Consider the following 24,626-nt stretch of genomic DNA (forward strand, 5'->3'; position numbering starts at 1 on the left):
TTTTTGGATGGTGTGAGGAAACACTCACAAGCACAGGAAGAACACGTAAACTCCACACAGAAAGGCCCCAAACATGCAACCTTCTTGTTGTGGGGCAACAGTGCTAACCACTATCCTGCCGTGCTGCCCAATGTTCAACATCTACATGATAAACTATACAAGTCCAGCATTACTCAATTCTACCAAACTAAATTAAGGCTAATGCTAAACTGGTAAAACATTTTCCATCTACTCCAAATTGCAATGAAAAAAAGGTCTTTCGCCACACGCCCACAGTGCTATTTTTGTTTTCGATTTTTAATTGTAGAGAAGAGATGGCCTCGTTGCTCTAATCAGACCGACCCAGGAAGCTCACACATGACACTGTCTGACAATGTGGGAGGATTTGATTCGCCGACTTTCTTTGACTCATTCGAGGAAATGGAACTTCATCCTCTAGAGCACCACAGCACTCTGAGGACCAAGAGGAGCCGGGAAGGAGAAAACACCAGAGTCAGGAGTAAGGACACGACACTGCAAAGACAATTCACCACACCAGACTCCTAGTGTGGTCACAAGGTCAAAGTGTACGATGCATGGCTGGTACTGAATATTACACTTTGTTTATGCATCTATTTCATCAAACTTCTCCCCGTATGTGTACATTCCAGTGAAAAATGTGGTGGGTGTGATAGCCCGTTACATGGCCGCCCTCCAGGAATTTCGCCGTAGCGTCTCCATGAAGGTGGCCTTTGACCGGGTCGGGGTGGACCGCAACACAATCTCACGTACCGCGGCCATAGCTGAGCTCAGCCTGGCCGCTCCAGAAGTGTTCCACGCCTTGGCGCCATGGGACGAAAAAGAGGAGACGCTGGCTCACTATGCTCACCGCTGTCGACAGGCGATGGATGACACAATAAAGGCCAAGATCAAAACGATGAAGGCAAAAGGAGAACTGCTGCCAATCGTGTCAAAGTGACAAATACTTGCAGACCAGACACTGTGTGGCGTGTCTTCGAGTGACTCAAAAGGAGCGTATATAAAAGCCTATAATGCCCATCCTTAGAACTGCTTGCTCCACTGTTAGATACTGTGGCATCTTAGTGCTCGACGCTCAACCTATTATAAGTTATATTGCATGGTTGTTGTCATTTTTTTTCTCAAAATCTGATGTTTTCTTCACATTATGTAGTGGCTACATTTCTCAAGCTGTGGGCGTAGAAATAATGTAGGTCTGTCTGCCTGTCCATTGGATGTTTTTTTTGTATAGCTGTAAAACAATTGTGAACAAACGCTATTCTAGACAGAGGGTAAAAAAAAAAAAATCAGCTTATGGTCTTAGATCATGTAGGACTGTTACCAGAACCACTGCTTTCTACTCCAGGTATAACAGGTCAGAAGTCATAAGTTCCAGTGTTTTTTTTTTTTTTTGTTTGTTTGTTTGTTTTTTTTACTGATGCTTTCATTTTCTTATGCATGATAATATACAGTATTTAATCTGTTGTGTGTTGGTTTGTGTGCTGGACAGTTTTACAATAAACCACTAAAATATCCAGGAAGTCAAATGAAACAATGTGTATTTGTTCATTGATTAAAAAAAAAAAAAAAAACCCTATTTAAAAGGCGCTGAAGTGGATTGTGTATGTTCTCTTTGGACAGATCTGCTCATTTATACTGAACATTGGTCTTTTTAAGTCACTGATAAAATATAAAATGGGGAAAAAAAAAAAAAAAAAATCATTTGATTTCTAATTTTAGCACAGTCCTACACTACGTGATTCAGTCTTCTGCTTCATTTCTATTTCTGCAAAACTTCATATTAGATGCAATTGAATGAAACAATTCTATTATCCAAATATTCATTCAAATCAATTACATAAGAAAAAAGAAACTTACAAAATTTACATTTTACAGAAAGCCATATGATCTGAAAACAGTTAAAGTCTTAATTCCCTGGTTGACATATGTTTCATGGTGACTGGCATTGTAAACAGACTGTCGAAAGCTTTCCTTGAATCAGCAGCCAGTTTGTTAGTCTGGAAAATGCAAAAATGATGAATTCACTTTCCCCTGAGATTGTTTACAACATGATAATGTGATGTCTATTAATCACAGACTTCAAAAAAAAAAAGATAGCTGGAAGAGAGAGTGGTCTGATGTCCACATACTTTGTTGAGCTTTGTCTAAACAGCAGCAAGGTGGGAGATCAGGGGTAAAAAAGAAAAAGGTCACGATTCGGGCTCCAGGCGGGGAAGGACGGGGAGGATGAGGTTTCCAAATGAAGAGTCTTGAGTGATGAAGAAGCCAGATGAATGTGCATGTGCGTGCTGCAAGAGAAGATAGTGCTCTAGTTAAATCATGAGTTACACAACTGAGTAAAAAAAAATAAAATAAAAAAATAAATAGATAAAATCATCTCACAGGTTATTGCTTCTTTGTCTTATCAGTATAGGAATATTAAATACTAAATATGTTTAGTTTAACTTTTTTCCTAAATAATTCAAACTCAAACTAAATAAAATTTGTTTCAGTTTTACTTTAATTAGTGGACTTTGCATGTTTCACTAACACCTCACTTATGAAAATGGTTATTTTCTGAACTGTATTCATAACCAAGATATCAAACTGGGGTTCAATCCTGTTTCTGTACAGGAGCTCTTGGAACTGAATGCAACTGAGTGACTTAGGAGCAGGGTAATAAAATATTTAAATTAATTTGTTATGATGTTGTGATGTTGCATTTACATTTTTTGGTTGTGTATCTCACCTGAAGGGCGGCTTTCTGCTGAGCAGCGATGTGCTGTTGTTCTGCATTTTCCCTGAATTCCTTCGGACTTTGTCTGGACAGAGAAATGCTATCGGGGAAGAGGACAGAGAGATATTGACAATTTTAACATCCCAAAGTTTGTCTATATCAGCCAGTCCTAAGGGGTAACAACAGAGCCGGCTCGACAAAGCCGAACGCTCCAATCAGAGATAACAAATATCACAACGGTATCAACTTGATTTGTCGACCCAGGCTTACCTCATTAGGCTTCGTGTGCATTCACATAAAAAGGGGCGTTTAGGCATCATTTGATGATATTTCCGCAGAAAAATTGTCTGATTACGTGTCACATATTTCAACCAAGAGGAGTAGATTATGATAATGGAGAACTATGAAGAGTTCAAACCAATAACAGCTAAAAGCAACACTGTTGCTGCAAACAAGGCAAGAGAGGAAGTCTGGCAAAAAATTGCAGATCGTATAAATGAATAAGTTAATATAGCCGATATAATATATATTATATAACTTTAATCCCCTCCCTCATTGTCTCACAATGAAGGATACATGGAAATCGCTTAGATTAGGGCCAAATCAAAGTGAGATTTATTTGATTTGTCTTATTTGTGATAAAGTCTAAAGTGGTATGCATTCATGACTATGTGGATGTGGATGATACACTGCGTAACATATTACTTGTTAATATTATCTGAAGCAAACAAGAAGAAAAATTAGGGGAGAAAGACTGGAGGGGGCTCCGCTCCAGCAGATTACACAGCCTCAGAGGAGCTGGCCCTTGCAAACAATGAAGGGCAACCGATCATGGAGGGGATACAAGAGGGTATTCAGTCAGACCCTGGTGCTGGCAGCTCCCAGCAGCAGGTTTTTGTCCAGGGTATGTATGAATATGCATTTGGTAAAATACCAAATACCAAATGCATATTTATTGTTTTTACAGTTGAGGGAGACACTGTAGTGTTGCTCAAGCCTCCAGCACACACCCTTGGTGACCCCCACACAGAGGTAACTGTCAAAGCAAGTTGTCATGTACTCTTATCTTTGTTTGATATGTGTTGAATCCACTCTATTCATTTCTCTTAAACTATTCCACAGGTGGAGATCAATGATTAGGAGATACTCTCAGTGTATACAGAGGTACCTTTGGGGTAGATATTTTAATTATCTAAATAAGAATGTAATCAAAAAAAAATATTTCATCCTTTTAAATTAGAAACAATTCATTTTCTTAATCATTAATGTCACAGGGAGAGGACATTGGGCAACCTTCCCTTCAGCCTGCTTCAGGCCCACAGGAAAAAAAAGTGGTAAGGGTTTTATAATGTTAGTCCTATGTCTACTTTTTTTTTTTTTTTTTTTAAGTAATCCTTACCAATAACACATAAGAGAATTTTGAACACAGTACACCAACATAACTGAAAAGACTATCTCACTCATCTCTGTTGTTTGATGTCCTATTAATACATAATTGGACAGACAATGCGAGGGTCCTTTATAAATGAAATCTAGAGCTGGACAATCAGAAAAAGCTGGAAATCAAGAAACTAAAATTTGAGATTGAGCAACTAGAGTATGAGAGTAAGGCACTGCAGTAAATGGTACTTTAAAATGTTTTGTCAAGCACGATTGACAGTTTATACTTATGACTTTTCAATTTCCCAGGAAAGGCAGACTTTAATAAATACTACAACACATCCTGAGATTGGTGGGGATTTTTTCATCGGGTGGATAAACTGCCGCTGATGGCTGCGGTACGGTAAATACGTGGCTTCGTTTGGTCGCCTTACTTCCATATGGTTCAACAAGCTCGCATATATAACATATTCCCTGTGAGAATCTGTAACCTATCGCTCATGGAGAATATCGTCAGAAAACGCCAACGGATCACTGCGGTCTGGAAAAACTCTCTACCTCCGAAGATCACCTCTAACCATTCGGGTGCTTAAATCCACTTGATTTTCCAGAAACGGTGAGGTCAAGTTCAAGGAAGATGATCGGTGAGGGGGCGGCGCTTTTTATAGCCGACCTGAAGCCGGAAGTCGGAACAAAACCAGGTTATGTTCGCAGCATAAGTTAGCCCGGTGATATGGTCAGTTTAAAAGACAGCCACCTTCGTGACACGGAAAAGTCTGGCTTTAGGCTCAACATACCTCGCTAACGCACTATTCTCGCTTCGCAGTACACCGCTCAGGTGTCATCTGTTTAAACGTGATGCGCATCTGGCTGCTGGAGTTCTGAGTCCCTGTTTGATCATCTGAAACTAGATCTGCGGTTGATTTTCTCCTCGTGAGGTTTTGATGGACGCGAAATGTTTGCCACCCTCGTGTTTACTGTCTGTACCTGGCTCCCGGAGTGTTCAGAGAATGATTCTGCATCAGCCGCCTCCTCTCCTTCTCCAGCTCAGCCAAGATTGCCACTCGTGTTTTGTTTGGAAAGGCTGGATGGAAAGTAAAAATAGATGAGGTGCAGTGAAAAAGTGAACGCAACAGTGGGCCACAGAACATCTGCAGGGGCCAAAGTTCCTGAAAGCTCAGAGCCCATTTCCCTGACCTAGTCTCTTGATCTGCATTATTCTTACTCTCCTGTTGATGCTCTTTGTCATTTTACAGGCATAAGAATTAATATGTTTTTCATATACACACACTTAAAATCTTCGAGTCTTTGAGTAGCAAAACCCCACTTTGTCATTGTAATGTGTCTATGAATATTCTCATTTATCCAGGTCATTGTGTCATTGTGATGCTGATCCGTGAAGTTTAGTCATGTTGAGAGATGCACCTCAGGGTGGTGCCTTCACGGACCACAGATTTTATAGAACCGCCCCTCCAGTCAGTCTCAGTCCGACTGAGAAAGACAAAGAACTTCCACGCCAATGTCATTTAGCTCAAAGCAAAAATAATTACCTTGTCCGGGTGGATTGGCAGCCATGACGGAGAAGGTAGGAAACCCCCCTGGCGAAGACAACAAACCCCAAAGGGGTTGCTATTCGAGCTCTGGTGAAGTTTTATCTGTCCGCGTTTCCTTCCGCCCGGCTAACGTCGCACCGGAGGATGGGAAAAGATCCTGGATGAAGACTGTGAGACTGTGTGTGAACAAATAGCAGCAGTTACTGCTGTTCACCAGAGTGAAGAGCAGTTTAAAGTTAAGTAAAATAAATAAATAAAAACAGCTTTATCAACACCGACCAGACCGGCCACTTCTACCTCGTTACAGACTACCGGCGTTTAAATTAGGGAGGTAGATAGGGATTAAAAGATGATGTCTCACTCTGATCTTTCCCCCCTTTCGGTGACGAAAAATGGAAATAAAGACAAATTAAAATAAACGTAAAAAACATAACTATTATATTTGGACGATGAGCTTTCTATTTTAAATATCCCGTCATATAAATTCTTATTTTAGTTTGGACCCAAGAATAAAATATCCTTGTGAAGAAAAAGTGTTAAAAGTTTATTTTTATTAATGAAACAATGTTCCTCATCCAGCAAAAGTAGAGACAAATTTTGTAATAAATGGTTGAAAGCTCGTAAGAAATCCACGAAATGTATTTTAAATAATTTATGCATCAAAATGTTTCAATTATACTTTATTTTACTAACAGTATTTACCTTCTTATGTTAGCTTGCATTGTTTGATGTTATGTTTGATAGTGGTTAGTTAGAGCAGACATGGGTCATCATGTCAATAGACGATCTTTACAATTTCACTGTTGTCATGTGACTCACGTGTTTACATCCGGGTTCCTGGGGGTATAACGTCCGCAGCTGCGCAGTGAGAGTCAGCTGACAGGCACCGAGCAGCCAGCGGATGTACCGCCTCATCTGAAGACACACACCGACTCCCCCCCTCGCCGTCTTCTCCGCGGAGAACCGGGCAGCCGCGATCCACGCCACCCGGCCACGTCCTCCCGTTTCCCGCTTCCCGCAGGATGAGTGTCGGTGCTCCGAGAGGCCTGGCCAGCTCGGGGCAGAAGCCCATCACGGAGATTCTCCACCCGCTGTCCGCCGCCGAGGAGCCGCTCTCCCCGGGGCCAGATGTCACAGTCACCGTCGGGGGGGACAAGGTAGGGGCTGCTGCGGGCTCTCGCTGACACCGGTTCGGCCGTTTGGAAGCAACTAGGGAGGCGGGCGGGGGGGTTGGACCCACCCGGACTCTCTTTACTGATGCGATCCCAGGCTGGCGCTGCTCTTTACAGGCTAAATCCAGCGAGAAGTCACAGCAAACTAATGGAAGTTCAGGGATGGACACAAATCAGCGCCTGCTCTGGTTGTTACTCGGTATTTTGATGTGCATTGAATGTTGACAGCACATGACTGGAGGTCAAGCCTGAGCCTGTAAATCACTGAACAGGGATAAATCTGGAGGAAAAAAAAGACCCTCATCCACCCATAACTTCTAAAGCCACTTGATTTTTATTCCAGCCGCCCCCCAAAAAGTATATACGACGAGTGAGCTTAGCAATGCAGACAATAAACACCAAAAATACACAAAATGATCAATGTGTTTACACCATTACGCCATTTAAATGTGACGAAGGCCTGCAGAGAGCAGATTCCTCTTATTTCATAAAAGGACCTGGCATCATTTCCAGCTCAGGTGTACTGTGTAAATAAAAAAAAAAGACCATGCAAACAAATGACAAAGCTTTGATTACTCCTGCTGCTGTTTTTATCTGTGAATAACAACCATAGCAACCACTTTGGTATCTAGTTAATTATTGCCAATACAAGATGCCATAGTTCCTCACTCACCTTCCAATACGGCTACTTTGTGAGGTATAGTACTGGTACTGGTTATTGATTTTATATATATATATATTTTTTTTTTTTCATGGCTGAACACCCAGGACCAGCCCAAAATCAGAGAACTCTCCCCCTTTCAAATTTAAAATGTGATGTCTCGTAAGAGTTCACCTCTGTTCAGCTGCCACCTAAGACCTGACAAGGAAACAGAACAGAAGTTTTTGGCTTGAATGTAGAATAGTGGGTAAATGTTTTGGAAAGGAATTGTGCACACAAAAACAAAAATCTGGCGCATACAACCCACAATTTTCTGTAACTTTGAACCGGCTGGAAATAGAAAATCTTGACTAAAGTACGTCTAAGTTTCTTTCTTAGTAAAATCTATTTTTTGTCATTTTTTTTCTAGTATGAATTTCATTGTATTTCTTTTCTTCCATAATACATTTAATCCTGCAAATTTGTTTAGATTGTATGAGGCATGCTACTGTTTTGTTGATCCATTTTTAGACTAGATAAAATAGATTAAATAATAATTTATTGGGGAAATTGAAATGCCACAGCAGAGGACAGGCGATTAAAAAAACATTAAATAAGACGAAGACAACATTAAGATAAAAAAAAAACTGCTACAGAGCAAAGTGACAACGTTGCAGATAAGTTGACCTGCAGATAAAGTTACTGTTGTTATATGTCCATATCCATGTGAGAGCAATTTATAGCACACCAATCTTGTCACACAAAGGCTACAGTGCAGCTGTTAGATGATGACCAACAGCATACAAGTTAAACAAGTCAAACATGTTTCAAACCCAAAAAAAGTACCTGGAAAGCCCTTAAATGCACAATTGAGCTCTACTGTGGTTCTTGAACCCCACGTGTGTGTTCAGGTATCACCACACAATTGATTGCACACGCAAATCTCTCAGCCGTGATATGCATGACAACAGCCCTGCTTCCACTACAGTAATACTTTCAGATGCCCCCTCACTGCTGCAGCGGCCTGGTTGTTCATTCACAGTGATGTAGTGATGCAACGTAGTGCAATTATCTGAACAGTGATTACCAATGCAGGTTAGCACCATGGTGTAAAGAGAGCACTGACAAAGTCAGCACTCTGTGTGTGTGTGTGGGTGTGTGGGGAGATAGTTAAGTGTGTATGTGATGGGAGAGAGCAGCTGACACTGTTTGAATTAGAAAGTTTCGCACTTGTATACAAAAAAAAGTGTGTGTCGCAGAAAACAGTAATGGAGGTTAAACATTAGCAACTCGTCTTTCCTACATTCACATGGAAGTATCTTTCCTGGATAGAGATTGTGGATTGTGTATCCTAGATAGATTTTTTTTTATATATATATATATATATATATATATATATATATATATATATATATATATATATATATATATATATATATATATATGAAGGATAAAAAAATATATATGTTAAGAATAAAAACAGGTTGATGTAGAAGTTTTATTTGCAGAGAGGGTTCTGATGATGTAGACCTGCTGCTGCCAGTTGGTTCCTGTTGCTGTGTTTACAATTTTGTCATTGTTTATATTTAACATTTTGCTGCCTGCTGTCCCTGTTGCTTTAATGAGATCCCATCTGAACTTTACAGTAATCCAACATAAAGTCTGTTGTTTTTACACTCTATAGTAGGAATTTGTTTAATTTGCATCCAGAAGAAAATCAACCACACAATTCTCCTCTTTTTTTTTTCCTCTGCCAGTAGCCTCTGGTTGCTACTGGCTCTCTTGTTTTCACACCTATCTAGTTGCCTTTTTATATGTTGTTATAAGCACGCATGTGGTTTGTTGTTGCAGCCTGGAGATCTGTTTTTAGTTGTTGTTGTTGTGTTTTTTTTTTTTTTTTGTTTGTTTGTTTGTTTTTTTTTCAGACCCATATCGTTATTGACAGGTGCATCTTTTTGTTTAAAATCATGACCCGCACTCTTCTGGAAAACCCACCTTTCAAACAATGTATTCATTGTTAATGTAAAAACTACTCCGTTCTCCAAACAGAGATCAGATTTGGTCTCATGGTATGTGCTGAAAGTAGCAGCTGTTTTTATACAGTTGGTATTTTCTGTATCAAGATGGCAAATACATCGCCATCCCGCAAATGCTCCATTTCTCTTCTCTCATCCATCATTCACTTAGAAAGACGCGAGTCGTGTCAGATGATGCGGGGTGTGTATGCGGTGGCAGCAGCCTCAACAGGAGCTCCATTGATGGGGGGAAACAACTGCATCACCATCAGCATCAATCTATCAGCTCTTTGTCTGTTGCTTTTCCCACTGCACTGTCACCATAGTGTCATGTGTGTTTACGCAGGAAGTGGCGTTGACCAACGGCACACCGATGGAGACGCTGAGCCCTGCCTCGGCGTCCTCGCTGTTTAACCGGCTGCAGCTGGACGATGACCTGGAAGCAGACGGTCGGGACCTTTACGCTTCCATGGAAACTCGTGACCTTTTCGTCACAGTCGATGACCCAAAGAAACATGTGTCCACTATGGAGACTTACATCACTTACAGAGTGTCCACCAAGGTGGGATATTGTCTACCCTGTGTCCCATGGACAAGGGTGGCCGCATTAATTGAGCCTCTACCATGACCATAGTGGTTGTTTTGCATGTTTCACCCACCAATCTCAATAATTTAACTGCACGCATTTTTACAAAGGATGAGGCCAATATGGCTGCACCATATCCATCATAGTAAACATCCTATTAGATGTATGCATGCGCTGCTGCTTCACCTAAGAGGCTTCAAACAAATATCATACCCCAATACCAACTCAAAGTGATAATTGGGAGCGCGTGTGTGTGTGGGGGGTCTCTTTTAACACTGTGTTGTCAGGAAGGGTGTGTGTGTGTGTGTGTGTGAGCACACACATTTGCAGTGTCAGCAGCATTGCAGGGCCAATAAGCCCATACACGTTCAGTTACCCAGTCTGGCCTGAGATGACCCTGGTATTCTAAAGTGAATATGAATTCAAGATGAATTTTCCTTAACGTATGTTCTCAAACTTATTCATACACAATAAAAACTAAAACAAATCAAGAACTAAACGTATGTAAGGTCGGGAGATGATTTACTCCTCATGATCAAAAAATCCATCAAACAATTGCATGACGTTGTTTGACTTCGCTTTTTATTAGTAGGGAAGAAGGGAAATGTTTTTTTTTTATTGTTATTGTTCCCACAGGACACATGGACTTTATTTGGCTTAAAATTTAACGTTGTCAGAAATAAATGATCTACAACGGTCCCTTGTGACATAGGCTAAGTACATTACATAAATAAAATGTGTGAATGGGGTCTTTAGTATGTAATTTCAAATGAATACATGTGTGTGTGTTTTCCTTCAGACATCACGGATAGAGTTTGACCTCCCAGAATATTGTGTGCGACGGCGCTATCAGGACTTCGACTGGCTGAGGATCAAGTTGGAAGACAGTCAGCCGACCCACCTCATCCCAGTAGGTCAAATGAGCCTTATCGCAGCCTACCGCCCTCCTTTCCAATGAGTAGCGCTTCATTTGTCCTCTCTACTCTCCTTTTCTTCTCTCCACTTCCTCCTCCAGCCACTGCCAGAGAAGTTTGTGATGAAGGGAGTGGTGGACCGTTTCTCTGAGGAATTTGTCGAAACAAGGATGAAAGCTCTGGACAAGTTCTTAAAGCGAGTTGCAGACCACCCCGTCCTCTCCTTCAACCCGCATCTCAATGCTTTCTTGACTGCCAAGGTGACGAAGCACGTGGATGGGAAGTTCACTTTTCCCAAAAGGCCCTTTTTGTCTTCCTTTCATCTGATTTTTCAGTCCAATTATTGTTTTAGAATGTTTTCAGCTCATGATCAATCCTTGACCTTGTAACAAAAGCATTTTTATTTTTATTTTTTCTAATTCTGTTTCTCCTGTTGGCTGCCTCATGCGGTGCTGTTTTTTTGTCTTTAAAAGAAGAAGGCAGCGTACCTTGAAGGAACCCATGCAGGCACAGGGAAAACATGTAAACCCAGGTCCGGGTTTGAACCCCGCACCCTTAAGCTTTGAGACAATAGCACTGACCACTGCATCACCATGCAGCATCTATGTTTATATAATGAAATGCAAAAACAAGAAAAGAAAAATACTAATGCATGTGTGTGTGCTGTACATGTCTGCCAGGCACCACACAATTTGTTTCCCAGATGCTGAGACACAAGACTAGACTCTATTGATCCTTGTGGCGAAAGGAGGTAGTTGAAACGAGTCCAGTAAAATTACTGGACTCAGAAAAAGAAAGTAGAGCTTAAGCACAGCAGTATAAAAATGTACCATTTAAAAATTGGTGATACAACCCTAAAAGTAATAAAAAAAAAAGAAATGCGACTATAAGATTATGTTAACGTAGAGGTGACAGATGACATGTTGTCACTGTGTGTTTGCAGGACCTGAACAAACGTCAGGGGCTGGCCCTGCTGACCAAAGTTGGCGAATCGGTGAAGCACGTGGCTGGAGGCTACAAGCTGCGGGCACGGCCAGCTGAGTTTTGCGCCATGGGAGAGTACCTTGATACCTTCAGCCTGAAACTGGGAACCATCGACCGCATTGCTCAGAGGATCATCAAAGAACAGTCAGGTATAGCAGCAGTAAATCAGACTGGTGCTGTACATTCATATGTGCCTTCATGCGGAGAGCCATTTAAAATTTCTTATTTCTCATATAAAGAGTATAGCAGATGCTTAAAGTAATTGTTGTTGTTTCTTTTCATTTTCCATTTACCAGTTGATTGTCTTTCTTTCTATTTTTTAAAATCTTCCATTCACAAACACTTTTATTACAGAAATGTGGCCATGAACCGACAGAACATTGCAAACTGGCCCACATAGAGATAGAACAACTATTTTTACTGGTTGGAAAGCTGACCTGCTGTGTAGTTTCTTGGGTTGTTTTTTTTTTTTTTTTGTATTTTTTTTTGTTTTTCAAAGTTTTATTTGAAGCACCAGGAAACCACATCTAGAAACAGTACAGTGTGCTACATTCAGCATGGCCTCAAATAGGCCTGCTTATACGCTTTCTTCTCATAACAAACCCTCTTCCTGGTAGCAGGGTGAAAACGCAATCTTGTACCAGTAGGTAGATTGTGTCATCAAATGTTTCAGTGCTCAAAGAGCTAACGCTGGCCTGGACCAGTTTGTCTGCAGTATTGATTTGTCAGTGCTATAGTGTTTGTTCAGAGAAAAACACGCAGACCTTTGGGCCTTCAGCACATATGGTTGATCAATGAGGGCCTCAAAGTGAACACAAGACATTCTGCTTTGTGAAATCTTCACTATCAAACATCTGCTCAGGTTGTAGATGCATTGCAGTGTGTGGCCTGATAATCTGGAGTGTGAAGGAAATGTTCTTGTTTCCATATTGGAGGCGATAAGAGGGAAACTCATGCGGGTGGGAGCTGTAGATAGTGAAGCCCTATGAGCTGGCACAGTGTGTGTGAAAAAGAAATTGCCATGCATGCTTGACTCAGTAGCCTGGTGTTGGGCCATCAGCCTCTCTCATGTGCAAATCCCAAATATAGCTTCAGCAATCGAACAATGTTTCAGCATCGCCTTTTTCTCTAGTCTAATTGCCAGTGCTCCTGTGTCTTGTGTTGGTGTAATTAGCCAGTCATTCTTTGAATTTATAATTTATCTACAGGTCATTATGAAGAGTGACGCAGTCAGCACAAATTGGAATGTATGAAGGGATAGAGACCGTAATTCTACTTGTCCTCATTTATTCAGAGTACCTGACAGAGCTGCGTGAGTACGGCACCGTGTACTCCAGCTGGGCGGGGTCGGAGCAGGAGCTGCGTCGCCCCCTGGAGGGTGTGGCTGCCTGTGTGACAACGTGCTGTGGCGCGCTGGAGGAGCTGAGTGACAACATGAGCCAGGACTTTCTGCCTGTCCTCAGAGAGTACGTGCTCTACGTGGAGTCCATGAAGGTGAGAGGGACATGCTCAAGCAGAACAGTCAGTCATGACTGGTGGATAAAACATAGGATTTATTTCAGAAAATAGTCGGGCTGTTATTTTTTCTGTTTACTTTAATATTACATTCCATCTTTGCTATCTTTTCGTTCTTGGTGCAGTAAAATAACTGAACTTGTCTTGAAGCCCCACATCTAAAATCACCAATGGAATCTTTCATCCTGCTGAGTCACCTTTGACCCTGAATAAAGGAAGTTGCATCTGAAATTCTGCATGTTTCACATCCTGTCCTAACCAAGCTGCTGATTCAGCACATTGCTTTCTGTTAATATTTTTACCATCGTACATGACTACAGGAACAGTAAATGCTGTACTAACGTTAAATGTTTGCTGTTTGAACACAGAATGTTTTGAGGAAGCGCGACCAGAGCCAGGCAGAGTATGAAGGACGATTAGAAGCAGCCGTATTGCGCAAACAGGAGGACAGAACGCCCGTAAGCATCCTCTTTTCACACAGAAGCCCTGAAAGTTGTTGTAATCACTGTTCACATTTCAGAGCGTGTCAAAACTTCATTCACAGCGTTTCTCTCCAACACTGAAAGCATTTCACCATGTATTTATTCCAAAGAGCAGCTGGTATGCACTTTGAATAACACAAGTCAGATCATATTTCTTCACACACGAGGCTTCTTTGGTATCATCTGTACAAAAATCAACAATGACTTACTCCCGTGTGTAACTGACACAGACATTCATCTGGATAATTTCCAGGTGAACCTACATGTGTGACTGGGTGCCTTCTATCACATTGCCAATCCAATTCTCTGACACAACCCCTCCCTTTAAAACTTATGCACCACCCAGAGCCCCCTGTGAGTAGCCCCAGTCCTATAAAATGTAGTCATGTCTTTGGTCCCCTCAAGCCCCCTGTAGCTGTAGTTTTCTCTGCTTCACTGTAGATACCAATGGAGGTAGAGAAGTGCCAGGATAAAATGGAGTGTTTCAACGCTGACCTGAAGGCAGACTGGGAGCGCTGGCAGAGCAACAAGAGACAAGACTTCAAACAGCTTCTCACCGGCATGGCCGACAAAAACATCAACTACTATGAGAAGGTATGCCAGGTGCTCAAAAGAACTGATGCAAGAGCTGATGGAAGATCAAATTCTCCTGCGATGGTCGATCAAATCATTTTTATTGATAGAACAAAGACATAAAATTGCATTACTGTAATGTTGCCATTGTGATAAAATCTATTCACATATAGACAAGTTTAGAGCCATGACAAAGTATGATGAAATTATTGTTGACCACTATTTATTCAGATCGGATTCAGGGAAGAGGAACCCTACTGAACAAAAAAACATAGTTATACACACACACTCACCAAGAAACTGCCGAGTACAAGTACAACAACAGTGTGATCCACTGAAGCAGAGAGGAGTTCGATACTTTGGCCAGTCGTACAGAAATGGGGACCTTTAGGGAAAAACAAACTCCTCGCATAGATTACACACTGTAACGCACTATGTAGTGACTAAAAACAGAAGGACAGTGGAGAGCAAATGTGACACAAATAAATGAAACTGCTTCTGCCTTTCTTTGTCGTTCCCCCTCCATCAACTGACTCCATCTTCACCCTCTGCAGTGCCAGGCAGCATGGGAGTCACTCATAACTCTCCTTCAGGACAGACAGACTGAGGACAAAACGAGCGAGACGAACTGAAACATCACCTCATGCCTCTCCTCCCTCCCTGTGTCACACTCACGCTCATGCCAAGGAAAAGGACCAATGGGGCAGCAGAGCGGAACTGCTGGACTTTTGCCCTTGTTCTCTCTGAGATGATTGTACAGACGGGGCGTCGTCTGTGGTCTGACCTGACCTGCAAAAGGTAAAGGATAGCAGGGAAAGGGCAGATACCTACTACAGACTATTTTGTTCTGCTTTTTTGTTGTCATTGTTCTTAACTTTTTCTACTTCATATTTCCAGTTAACAGTCAGTCGTTGTCAATGCTATTTGCGTTTATTTCACTTCAGTGTCATCGAGGCCCGTTTTTCTCTCCATTTTCACTATGAGTTGAATGTGTGGGATAACTCTTCAAGCCTTGCACAAAACATTTTTTGAGGACGGATACAGATGTTTTGAGTGGATGTGAAGTATCGTAAAGTAATTGGAGTATTTGGAGCATACCCAAGATTTATTTCCCTGCTGGACTGGTGAAAACGGTAAACACTTAAACCCGAAACAAGACTTTTTAATCTCCTAATGGCATTATATTGAATGTAAATAAGAATCCAACATTTTATACCTAACCATAATCATATTTTTGCATGTTTTCGCCCTTAAAATCTTGCATTGATAATTACGGTTGGCCATTTTTCCAGAAGTTCACAAACCACATTTTTCCTTCTTTGCTGCCACTGTTCTTTAGAAAATCAGATCACAGAGACTTACATTTGCTGCGGCATCAGAGGCTCATTGTGCCTGCCTGCAGACTTCACAGTGAAAGATGCTAGACAAGACCTCAGTAAAAGCCTCTGTTGGTTCTACAAAGGGAAGACGTTAGCATTTTGTGGCTATTTTTGTACCGTCTCCCTCCAGATAACTGGGCAGGAGACAAAGCAGCATTTGACAGTGACGGCACGGCCATGAGCGCCTGAGTTAAATGTTGAGCTTGATGTGGTCACCCATTTTCGTTTTGATACAATACAGCAGCGCCATCCAGTGGCCCAATTGCAGACACATTTTATCTTTATGAAGCTGTTGGCTGAACTGTTGCCTGCCTCATGTACCAAATGTAGTTTTATGAGGCCGCTGGCTTGCAGAGAAGCAAACAGCATCTAGGCATCTGGGAAATCGCTCATGTAAACGCTTGGAGTTTGATGAAGAGAGGTTTTGAAATGTTTCTTGTATCGGAGCCAGACATTTTCAAAAGCATTTGTACATCAGTGTGTTTAAAAGTATAAATCTCAATGACTCAGAAATGGGGGAAGCTTTCGCAGTTTGGTTCTGTTAGGGCCTCTGACAGAGAATCCGACTTGACCTCGTCCACTCAGCTGTGACTCATGGAAAACTTTGGGTCTAGTAGCAATATGTATGACCAATAGCTTTTTTTTTTGGGGACTCAAATTGTTGCTGACGTGAGAAATTCTTTGAGATTCACTTCAATGCCTGAACTCTGCAGAAGCACCTTTACTTATTGAATTTTCCTCAGATGGTTTTTGACTGTATAGATATTGTAGGTTAACAGCTATAACAGAAGTGGCATTGCTGAGAACATAGCATTACCCCCTTATTATTTTAAAACTTAAATCCTTTGTCTCAGTCCTCAACTGTACTGCTACGGCAGACGCAGCCACTTCCTCCCAAAACCACCTTTACTAAGAATTGAACTTCTTTGTGGTTACAGACATCACCATCTTGTATCCTTGTAAACAGGGAGGCTCATTTATTTTTCAGTTAGCTGTGATAATCACTTGTGGCAGACAAGAGTTTTTTTTGTTTTCTTTCATTGAAAGGACTTTTATAATCGTGCTGATTTGGGCCAGTGACGCAGCTAAAGTAAAGTAATAATCTCAGTTTTTATTTTTAGAGGCTTTTTAGAGGAACACATATTTCCTTTTAAATGTCCTTTTGAGTCTGGTCTTAGTGTAGCCAAAATGTATGAGACAGGGATGAGATGATCTGAGTGTGTATGATTATTTTATTTGATTTAATTTTTTTTTTTTTTTTTTGGGGGGGGGGTGGGGGGATCTGTCATTCCCCTTGAACTTTAAAAGCATGAAGCAGCTACTGTTTTTTCAAACTGCCAGAAGTCAGGGAGGTACTCGTGAAGAATATTATATTTTTAAATGTTTGTGCTGAATGCAGCCAGACAGTGTGACACAGAAGAGTAGCTGTGGTCCAGTGTTCAGGCAGCTACGCTAATGCTAAAAGGCTTTATAAGTATATCACAATGCCAAAATATTAAAATACTTTATGATGAGCCAGAATAAGAGATGTTTCTGTATTAACTGGTTCTTTCTCATTTACTAGGAAAAGCACAGCTATGCCATAATTTAGAGTTTTGCTAAACGTCTACATTTTCATACAAAATTCACAGGGAAACACACAATAATTGCATCAATCCATCCAAATTTCTATACTACTTACTCATCAGTAAGAAAAATTGTGAGCAGAAAATAGTTTGCCAAAAAAAAAAGACAAATCCATTAACTTTTTCAAATTAGAGCACACGAGAAATGGGACAGCAGAGGGCATCTGACCTAATTAATACAAAAATAAACTGTCCATAGTAACCAGGTACATTTGAATATATTGACTAGAAAAAGAACTAACAAATAGAAAATATAAGTGTAAAATAAGAATAAGATGGATGATAAATAACTCTGATCACTCTTTTCTTTATCTGTTTTGTTTTTGGAGCTGCTATCTGTTTGTTTACAGCTGAGCACTGTGAATCATTGCCATCGGTGTAGTGACTTTACAAAAAAAAAAAAAAAAAAAGGGAGGGGGGGGGGGTGTCCGCGGATCTGTAGACTTTGTTGCTACTTTGTGTAACTGAAGTAACAGATATGACCTGAAGGAACATGTGTCACTCAGATTTGACTGAGATTTCATTTTTGCTGTAATGTCACCGTTCTCTATGCTCAAGATAGTCCAATGTACAGCTGAATTATATACGGTACAGCTGAGTCTATTTTTGTATAACAATAATACTAGTAATAATAAGAGCATCATCAGGGTTCCACTGTGTGGGGGGGTGAATATTAATACATTGTAGAAAAGTTTTTGGAAATTTGGACAAGCAAAGAAAATCTGGCATAACCAAAACGCAAGGAATGAAAAGTTTTGTTTTTGTTTTTATTTTTGATGCAAATTGGCACCGCAATGGCTTTTTTTTTTTTTTTTAAAGAATACACTTGTTTTTAGCCATTGTCAAAGCTCCATCTGATACTATGTGCCTGCTGATTTATTGTTGCAAGATATAGGTTTTTCCACCCCCATCTGCCAGAAATATCTGTAAAAAGGTTCTAACAAAATGTTTAAGGCGTAGCCCGCATAACTAATTCAGGTTAAAACAGGGGCGACAATGAGAGTTGTCCATGTACAAGCCTATAAAGTGAAGAGAATTGTGTGTGCGCATGTGTTGGAGGGGTGGGTTGTGTTTTTTGTTTCTTTAACATACAAATCAAAAGTTTCTAAGCCAAACGTCCCCATCTTTCCCCCGTCTTCCTGGGAAACATTCACACTTGAAGAATCTGACTTGCAGCGCAGGATCAGCCTGACCAATCAAACCTGAATGAAAGGTTAAAAGGTTTATGAACATGTGGATCTAGTTTGAGGTTCTTTTAAATTTTTTTTTTTTTTTTTTAATTCCTCCCAGTGTGTACTGTTTACGTTCAGAGTCCTTATTGTACATTTAGATGTGTAACATCTTGTTGAAATTATAAATAAGCCTGTATATTGATGTTGTTTTTGATGCAATTTATCTTTACCTGAAATGATTTTTTGGATATATTGGACCAAAAATAAAAATATTAATTTGATATGTTTCTGCTCTGGCTTTATTTTCCCTATATTATATGTAATATATAAAATATATCACCGACTTAATAAATTGTGATATCAAATACAGTAAGTAATTACTTGAGATATACACAGTACATACATACAGTAAAAATGTTACAAAAACAACAATGTTTTAGCGATGTCTTAAAAAAATATTTAACATAAAACTGTATATATATATATATATATATATATATATATATATATATATATATATATATATATATATTTCTATTTCTATTTCTAAATGTGATTATAATTTAATGCACTAGCTGTCAACCAGGCAACATCACGTAAATTGAAGGCTCTTTACATCCAAAGGCAAATACAAAAGGCAATACAAAACACCACTTAAAAAACCCCACAAATGTAAAATAAATCAACTTTACAGCAGATTTTTCCTGTTGTTTCTTCTGTCAGCATTTCCTGACCTGCAAGTTTAGAAGTTGTACTAAAAATTAGAGTTAACAAAATATAACCCAAGAAGAAAACTTGGTTTGAATTACAAAAGATTGCATACGATCATCTCAGGAAAGATGATCAACTTCAGGAAATTTCACTTCCAACAATTGTTTATAAACATATACTAACCTCCAGCTTCGGTGTGCGAGGCTTTAGGACAAAAATCTCACAACTCACACTACGTGTCAGAACTGAATATACATGTACACAATATTTACAATTTAATTAAAATCCTTTCGCTCTTGCTGTTTCACAAAAGTAAAAGGGGTTCTGTTTTTTAGACAGTGCTCAGAGGGGACTTTTCATGACTGAAACAGTCACTTAAAAAATCTCCATTATGTTGAAATCATCCTGGGTTTGTTCTTTGAGACATGTCACTGGCTGATTAAATAAATCTCTGAAGAGCAAGAATTCTAAATTTCTCAGAGTGCTAAGAGTTATTTTCATTTGAAGGCCACACTTAGTGTGAGTCATCACACCACACAGGTCTTATCACTTCACCACCATCTTTTAAGGCAGCAGAAAATGTTCACATAAACTTCTGTTCTAAGCTTAAGTGCAGGAGCTCCTTTCCCGTAGTGTCTACAGTTCATTTCCATATTTCAGTTCCTGTTTGCTTCGTACCAGTGCAAACTCACTGTCACTGAGTCAGCCTCCTTAAATCCTCTCATACCGTTGCCTCTGAGGTGACCTGCAGCCAACAATACTGGATGGAAAAAACAGGGAGAAAGATGTGAAGTATGAGGGATAGAAAGAGAGTTCGGGTCAAGTCCAAATCAAGTTTTTAATCTCCCTGTTCATTTTTTATAGCATTTGTTATAGTCGTGGCTCAGAAAATGAATATAGTGAAGCAGTTTAACCTTGATTTACCTGATGGGTATCATTCCCACGACCGTAAAGACGCTGGACAGCATGAAGACAAAGCCTGGGAACCAGTCCAGGGTTCTCTGATAAAGCTTGGTATAGGCAGGGATATAGGCCAGACCAGCAAACTTCAGAGCCAACTGCAGGGAGGTGAGAGTGGTGCCTGATGGGAAGGATGAAAGGGAGGAAAGAAGGAAGGAAGCCTTTAGGAAAGCTGACAAAGGAATAGACACACATTTTGTGAGATGCACTTGATTTAGTTTTTCTGAGTATCCACACAGCGCAGTTTGTTTTCTTAGCATTCCTGATATTTAACTTTAGTGTCTAGATTTTTTGTTATCTTTAATCTTTAAATTATGGGTAGTCATTCTTTTATGTTGTTGTTCTCTTATTCAGGCTAGTGTGGAGAGGTCTTACCCCCCCACAGTGTTTCCTTTATGAATGCTGTCATTCAGCCGCTCCATCACTGCCCAGTCCCACAGCAGCATACAAAGTCACGGAAGGTGACTGAGACGGCCGACAGCCACGGCAGAACACAGCAGGTTCTTGTAGATGCTTTGAACACTTTAACTGCCAAGTGCCTTCAAAAAGCGTTCCAGGTTAACTCTCCATCCTGATATAATGAAGACTGGAAAATTTAAGGGCTGATCTGATTTTTTGGAACAATATTCCCTGCTAATCTCTGAAAATACAGTATGTATGGAATACATATGTTCTTTATTTGCTCTAAATGTTGTCACCCCATCCTGTTTTGATTACTCATCTGTAGTGCTTTCACTCTCTCACACACACACACACACACACACACAACTCACCGCATGAAGGTGCTGGAACCTGCTGTGAGAGCAGAGATCTGATTGTCGGCATGGGGATCAGAGCAAACAGGGTGAGTGAGCGAACTGTGGAGAAAGAGAAACACTATTTAATTAAAGTTTTCTTATCTGATCCAAATTGTCACGAAATACAACGGTCAGTTTTGTTGTAACACAGGTTGCAACGGGGCAAACATAACTATAATTCTAAATGTTATAATAAACCTAACTGTTTCAGTGAGTATAATTATAAGGAAACGCATATACACACCTGAATTATTAGATTTATTTTTATTAAAAACTGAACAGAAAGAATGAAAGGAAGTGCAAACTGTTGTCCCAGAGAGCAGAAATAAGGTCTGGCACTCAGCAGTATTGTGTGAGCTTGATTGGCGTCAATGAAACAGATGTTAATTTATATTCCTATATTATGAGAATGAGACAGTGATTGCTTGTCATTGTTGCTTCCTCATTTTGGTTCCTATTTTTTGCTTGTACAGATGACCTAAATGTGTCAGTGTCAGTCAGCTGATACAATCTTGCTTTTCCTTCTTTTAGTCATGCTGTCTCACTGCCTCTGCTTCTCTCTCTGCCCCGCCCATCTCTTCTTCTCCCATCCCAGCCAGGTGAGGCAGATGGCTTCCCTCCCAGAGCCCGGTTCTGCCTCTTAAAGGAAGTTTTTCCTTGGCACTGTTGCCAAGTCTTTACTCTTATGTTGGGTCTCTTTAACAACTCCATAAAGAGTTTTGTCTAGATCTCATCTATGTATAAAGTGCCTTGTTGTAACTTTGCCATGATTTGGCACTATATAAATACATTTTATCTGATAGTAAATTCCACTTTTCACTCATGACAACCTGATTAGTTAATTTATCATTTAAGCTTGAGGAAAAATTATTTCTGTTGAGGTAATTTATCAAGCAAAAACTCTGATCCCACCTTCAGATGATTTGTCCATTATCCATGATTTTGGATATACCATTTTAGAGTGAAAAACAAACCAAACTACATATTTCACCTCAATCTCAGAGAATAATCAAAATTTGCTGGTCTGTTTCAGTCCCACAAGTCCTGACTCTAGGATCACAGAGTAATAAATATAATATTTTGATGTCAAAAGTGTTTGTTTAAAATGCAGCAATCTTATTAGTTCAGTATATAAACTGTCAACAAATGCTCTTTTTCAAAGAGTAAGACACAGTACAGGTCAAAGAGGTGAACTCTGATAGTCAATGTTACGCCACAAACTCTGACTCATTCTAAGATTCTCTGTCTTACCGAGGTAGAACATGAAGGTTGTCGTTACGAAGGACATAAAGAAGATTCCTGAGGCAAATGATATCATGCCAATCAGGATGAGCATGACGTCACTGACGCAGCGACGAAACAAGATCACACCAAGGAAACTGGTGAGGAAAATCGTGCACCCTGCTGCGTTCCCATAACCCACCTGGGGAGAGAGAGACATAGAAATAGAGGGAGATAGTAAAAGAAGGAGAAAAGGTTAAATTAAAATGAAGCTAAATCAAATACATACTCCCAGATGATAACAATAATAATAATAATAAAGCAATATCAATCCTATTGTCTGTCCTGCATTATTGTCAGAAATATACATGCAAATCCAGCATGAGGTCACCTGGGTGGCACTCCAGCTCAGCGGCTTTTTCATCACGAAGGCGACCAGTATCTCCATGGCTCCACCAACAGCAATGTTGTAGAGGACGGCTGCCACAAACAGCATCACCACGTTCACCCAGTCTATCGCAGCAGGGGCCTCCACAGCAGCAGGCTCAGCAGGATCATCGGCAGTGTGAGAACGGAGCTTGTCGCTGTCTTCAGGTTTTTTGTTGGGCACGTGTTTCACCTTCAATGAAGGATTCAGTTGAGGTGGGGACACACACCCATTTAACATTTTGCATGAACCACACACTGTTTAGCAAAGAAAAGCTGAAATCCAGTTGAGCTTGAATTTTGTTAGTTTTTTTATTTTTTTTGGAGGTTTAAATGCAAAAAAAAAATCTGTATTGTTTGCTGTTTAATACTAATCTGATTTTCTGCCAAGAATTTTGAGATATCATACCAATCTGTGGTGCAGCCTTAGTTTATAGACACAGCAACACACACTGACCTGCAGCAAGACTATGGAGTGTATGAGGCACAGCAGGTGCAGCAGGGTGCTCACAAAGAGCAGGGCGATTCCATTGACCAGGAACAGGTGACCTGACACCAAGCTGCCCACGAGCCCTGCTGCTCCATACAGCAGCTCTAATTTCATCATCACCTGCACGGGACACAGAAACAGACAGCTTCCTTTAAAAGTCCTCAGTCATCTCAAATTTCAGGAAACAGAATGTTAATGTCTGTGTATGCATGGATTGTGTGGTGTTTGTGTTATTATTGGGACAGCTTAGGGTCATATGTGTGTGAATATTGATCAAGATGCACGAATTATGCCCCACTATTAGTCCTGTGCATAAAAAGCGCATTATTGCACATTCAGGGCTCTTTATACTGTATATATTGAAGTGAATATATAAGCTAAAAGTAACTAACAATGCAACAAAGTTTCGGCCAGTTTTCAACACACTGTAATACATGAAATCAATGGAATAATTATACATCAAAATGAACTTTGTGAATGCTTTTCTGTGCTACAGGAGAAGGAGAAATGGCATGAGTCCTCATTCAAGGAGCAAGAAATCAGGCAGGTATAATTATATACCTGTAATGTCAAAAGCAAACTCTATACTAAATAAGGTTTCTGGTTGTGTAGTTTAATGAGTGAGGTGGATTTCTCAGAGAACTACACTGACCTTGGAGCGCTCGGTATCGGTGGAGCCGAGGGACGCCAGCGTCATCACCCCGGGCCAGTAGGCGCAGAAGCCCCCGCTGAGGCCGAAGAGAACCGCCGCCCCGAACATCACCTCCAGCGGCAGCGGGCAGAGGACCACCAGGAGCAGGGCGAGCCTGTTGAGCAGGTACCCGCTCAGGGGCACGGCGATGGGAAGCTTCCTCCTGCCGCGGTCGCCCAGCTTGGCCAGCACCATGGCGGGGATGATCGGGACCAGCCGGATTATCAGGTTGTAGATCATGAGGAAGTCGGTCATCGCCTTCTGCTGGCTGCTCTCCCGGGACAGATCGGGATAGGTGGCGTTGGCGCACCGGTCCCTCACCACCAGCTGCAGGGCGGTGTCGAACAGAGTGCTGCCCAGCTGCTCCAGCACGACGATCGGCTCCACCTGACGGAGCACCGCGGAGGCGGCTTGACACATCCCCGGCAGCACCATGGCATCAGGTCGGGGCCGAAGTCGCGTCTCGTCACTCTCTAACTTTTCTGCGTTGGTCCAACTTTCAGCGACGCATTAAAAAACACGACTTCTCCCACGCCCACCGATTTGCCCACATGGAGAAGGCGTGTTCAGTCAGCTGTTCTGTCTCTCCCTCCATTGGGCTGTTGC

The 24,626-nt window shown here is 40.9% G+C and overlaps 3 protein-coding genes across 3 annotated transcripts; 1 reads left to right on the plus strand and 2 right to left on the minus strand.

The window, feature by feature from the left end:
- Window positions 1-1,601: 1,601 nt before the first annotated feature.
- On the minus strand, window positions 1,602-5,993 carry LOC115052029 (SOSS complex subunit C). Its single transcript, XM_029515909.1, has 4 exons — window positions 5,665-5,993; window positions 5,102-5,198; window positions 2,747-2,834; window positions 1,602-2,306 (listed from the first exon to the last, which is right to left on the minus strand). The coding sequence occupies exons 1-4, from the start codon at window positions 5,687-5,689 to the stop codon at window positions 2,208-2,210; spliced, it is 309 nt and encodes a 102-aa protein (XP_029371769.1). The 5' UTR covers window positions 5,690-5,993; the 3' UTR covers window positions 1,602-2,207.
- On the plus strand, window positions 5,685-19,005 carry snx30 (sorting nexin family member 30). Its single transcript, XM_029515908.1, has 9 exons — window positions 5,685-6,824; window positions 9,841-10,056; window positions 10,880-10,990; window positions 11,096-11,254; window positions 11,938-12,127; window positions 13,273-13,472; window positions 13,862-13,951; window positions 14,417-14,569; window positions 15,103-19,005. Exons 1-9 carry the CDS (start codon window positions 6,690-6,692, stop codon window positions 15,178-15,180), a joined length of 1,332 nt encoding a protein of 443 aa, XP_029371768.1. The 5' UTR covers window positions 5,685-6,689; the 3' UTR covers window positions 15,181-19,005.
- Window positions 19,006-19,268: 263 nt separating this feature from the next.
- Window positions 19,269-24,455, minus strand: slc46a2 (solute carrier family 46 member 2). Its single transcript, XM_029516108.1, has 7 exons — window positions 23,982-24,455; window positions 23,297-23,449; window positions 22,805-23,032; window positions 22,444-22,615; window positions 21,169-21,252; window positions 20,360-20,516; window positions 19,269-20,195 (listed from the first exon to the last, which is right to left on the minus strand). Exons 1-7 carry the CDS (start codon window positions 24,453-24,455, stop codon window positions 20,147-20,149), a joined length of 1,317 nt encoding a protein of 438 aa, XP_029371968.1. The 3' UTR covers window positions 19,269-20,146.
- Window positions 24,456-24,626: the final 171 nt, after the last annotated feature.

The sequence above is a fragment of the Echeneis naucrates genome, chromosome 12 (assembly GCF_900963305.1).
Source record: "Echeneis naucrates chromosome 12, fEcheNa1.1, whole genome shotgun sequence".
Taxonomy (NCBI): Eukaryota; Metazoa; Chordata; class Actinopteri; order Carangiformes; family Echeneidae; genus Echeneis; species Echeneis naucrates.

Bases quoted from the DNA above. Each gene is read 5' to 3' on its own strand.
- LOC115052029 (XM_029515909.1), bottom strand. From the start codon at position 5,689: ATGGCTGCCAATCCACCCGGACAAG. The intron at 5,199-5,664 runs GTAATTATTTTT...CTTTCCATCCAG, and splicing joins TGCCAATCCACCCGGACAAG to CCTTTCCAAACAAAACACGA. The intron at 2,307-2,746 runs GTGAGATACACA...CTTCTCTTGCAG, and splicing joins AGCAGAAAGCCGCCCTTCAG to CACGCACATGCACATTCATC.
- snx30 (XM_029515908.1), top strand. From the start codon at position 6,690: ATGAGTGTCGGTGCTCCGAGAGGCCTGGCCAGCTCGGGGCAGAAGCCC. The intron at 13,473-13,861 runs GTGAGAGGGACA...GTTTGAACACAG, and splicing joins TCTACGTGGAGTCCATGAAG to AATGTTTTGAGGAAGCGCGA. The intron at 14,570-15,102 runs GTATGCCAGGTG...CACCCTCTGCAG, and splicing joins ACATCAACTACTATGAGAAG to TGCCAGGCAGCATGGGAGTC.
- slc46a2 (XM_029516108.1), bottom strand. From the start codon at position 24,455: ATGGTGCTGCCGGGGATGTGTCAAGCCGCCTCCGCGGTGCTCCGTCAG. The intron at 23,450-23,981 runs GTCAGTGTAGTT...TGTCCCGTGCAG, and splicing joins CCGATACCGAGCGCTCCAAG to GTGATGATGAAATTAGAGCT. The intron at 21,253-22,443 runs GTAAGACAGAGA...CTTTCTCCACAG, and splicing joins AACCTTCATGTTCTACCTCG to TTCGCTCACTCACCCTGTTT.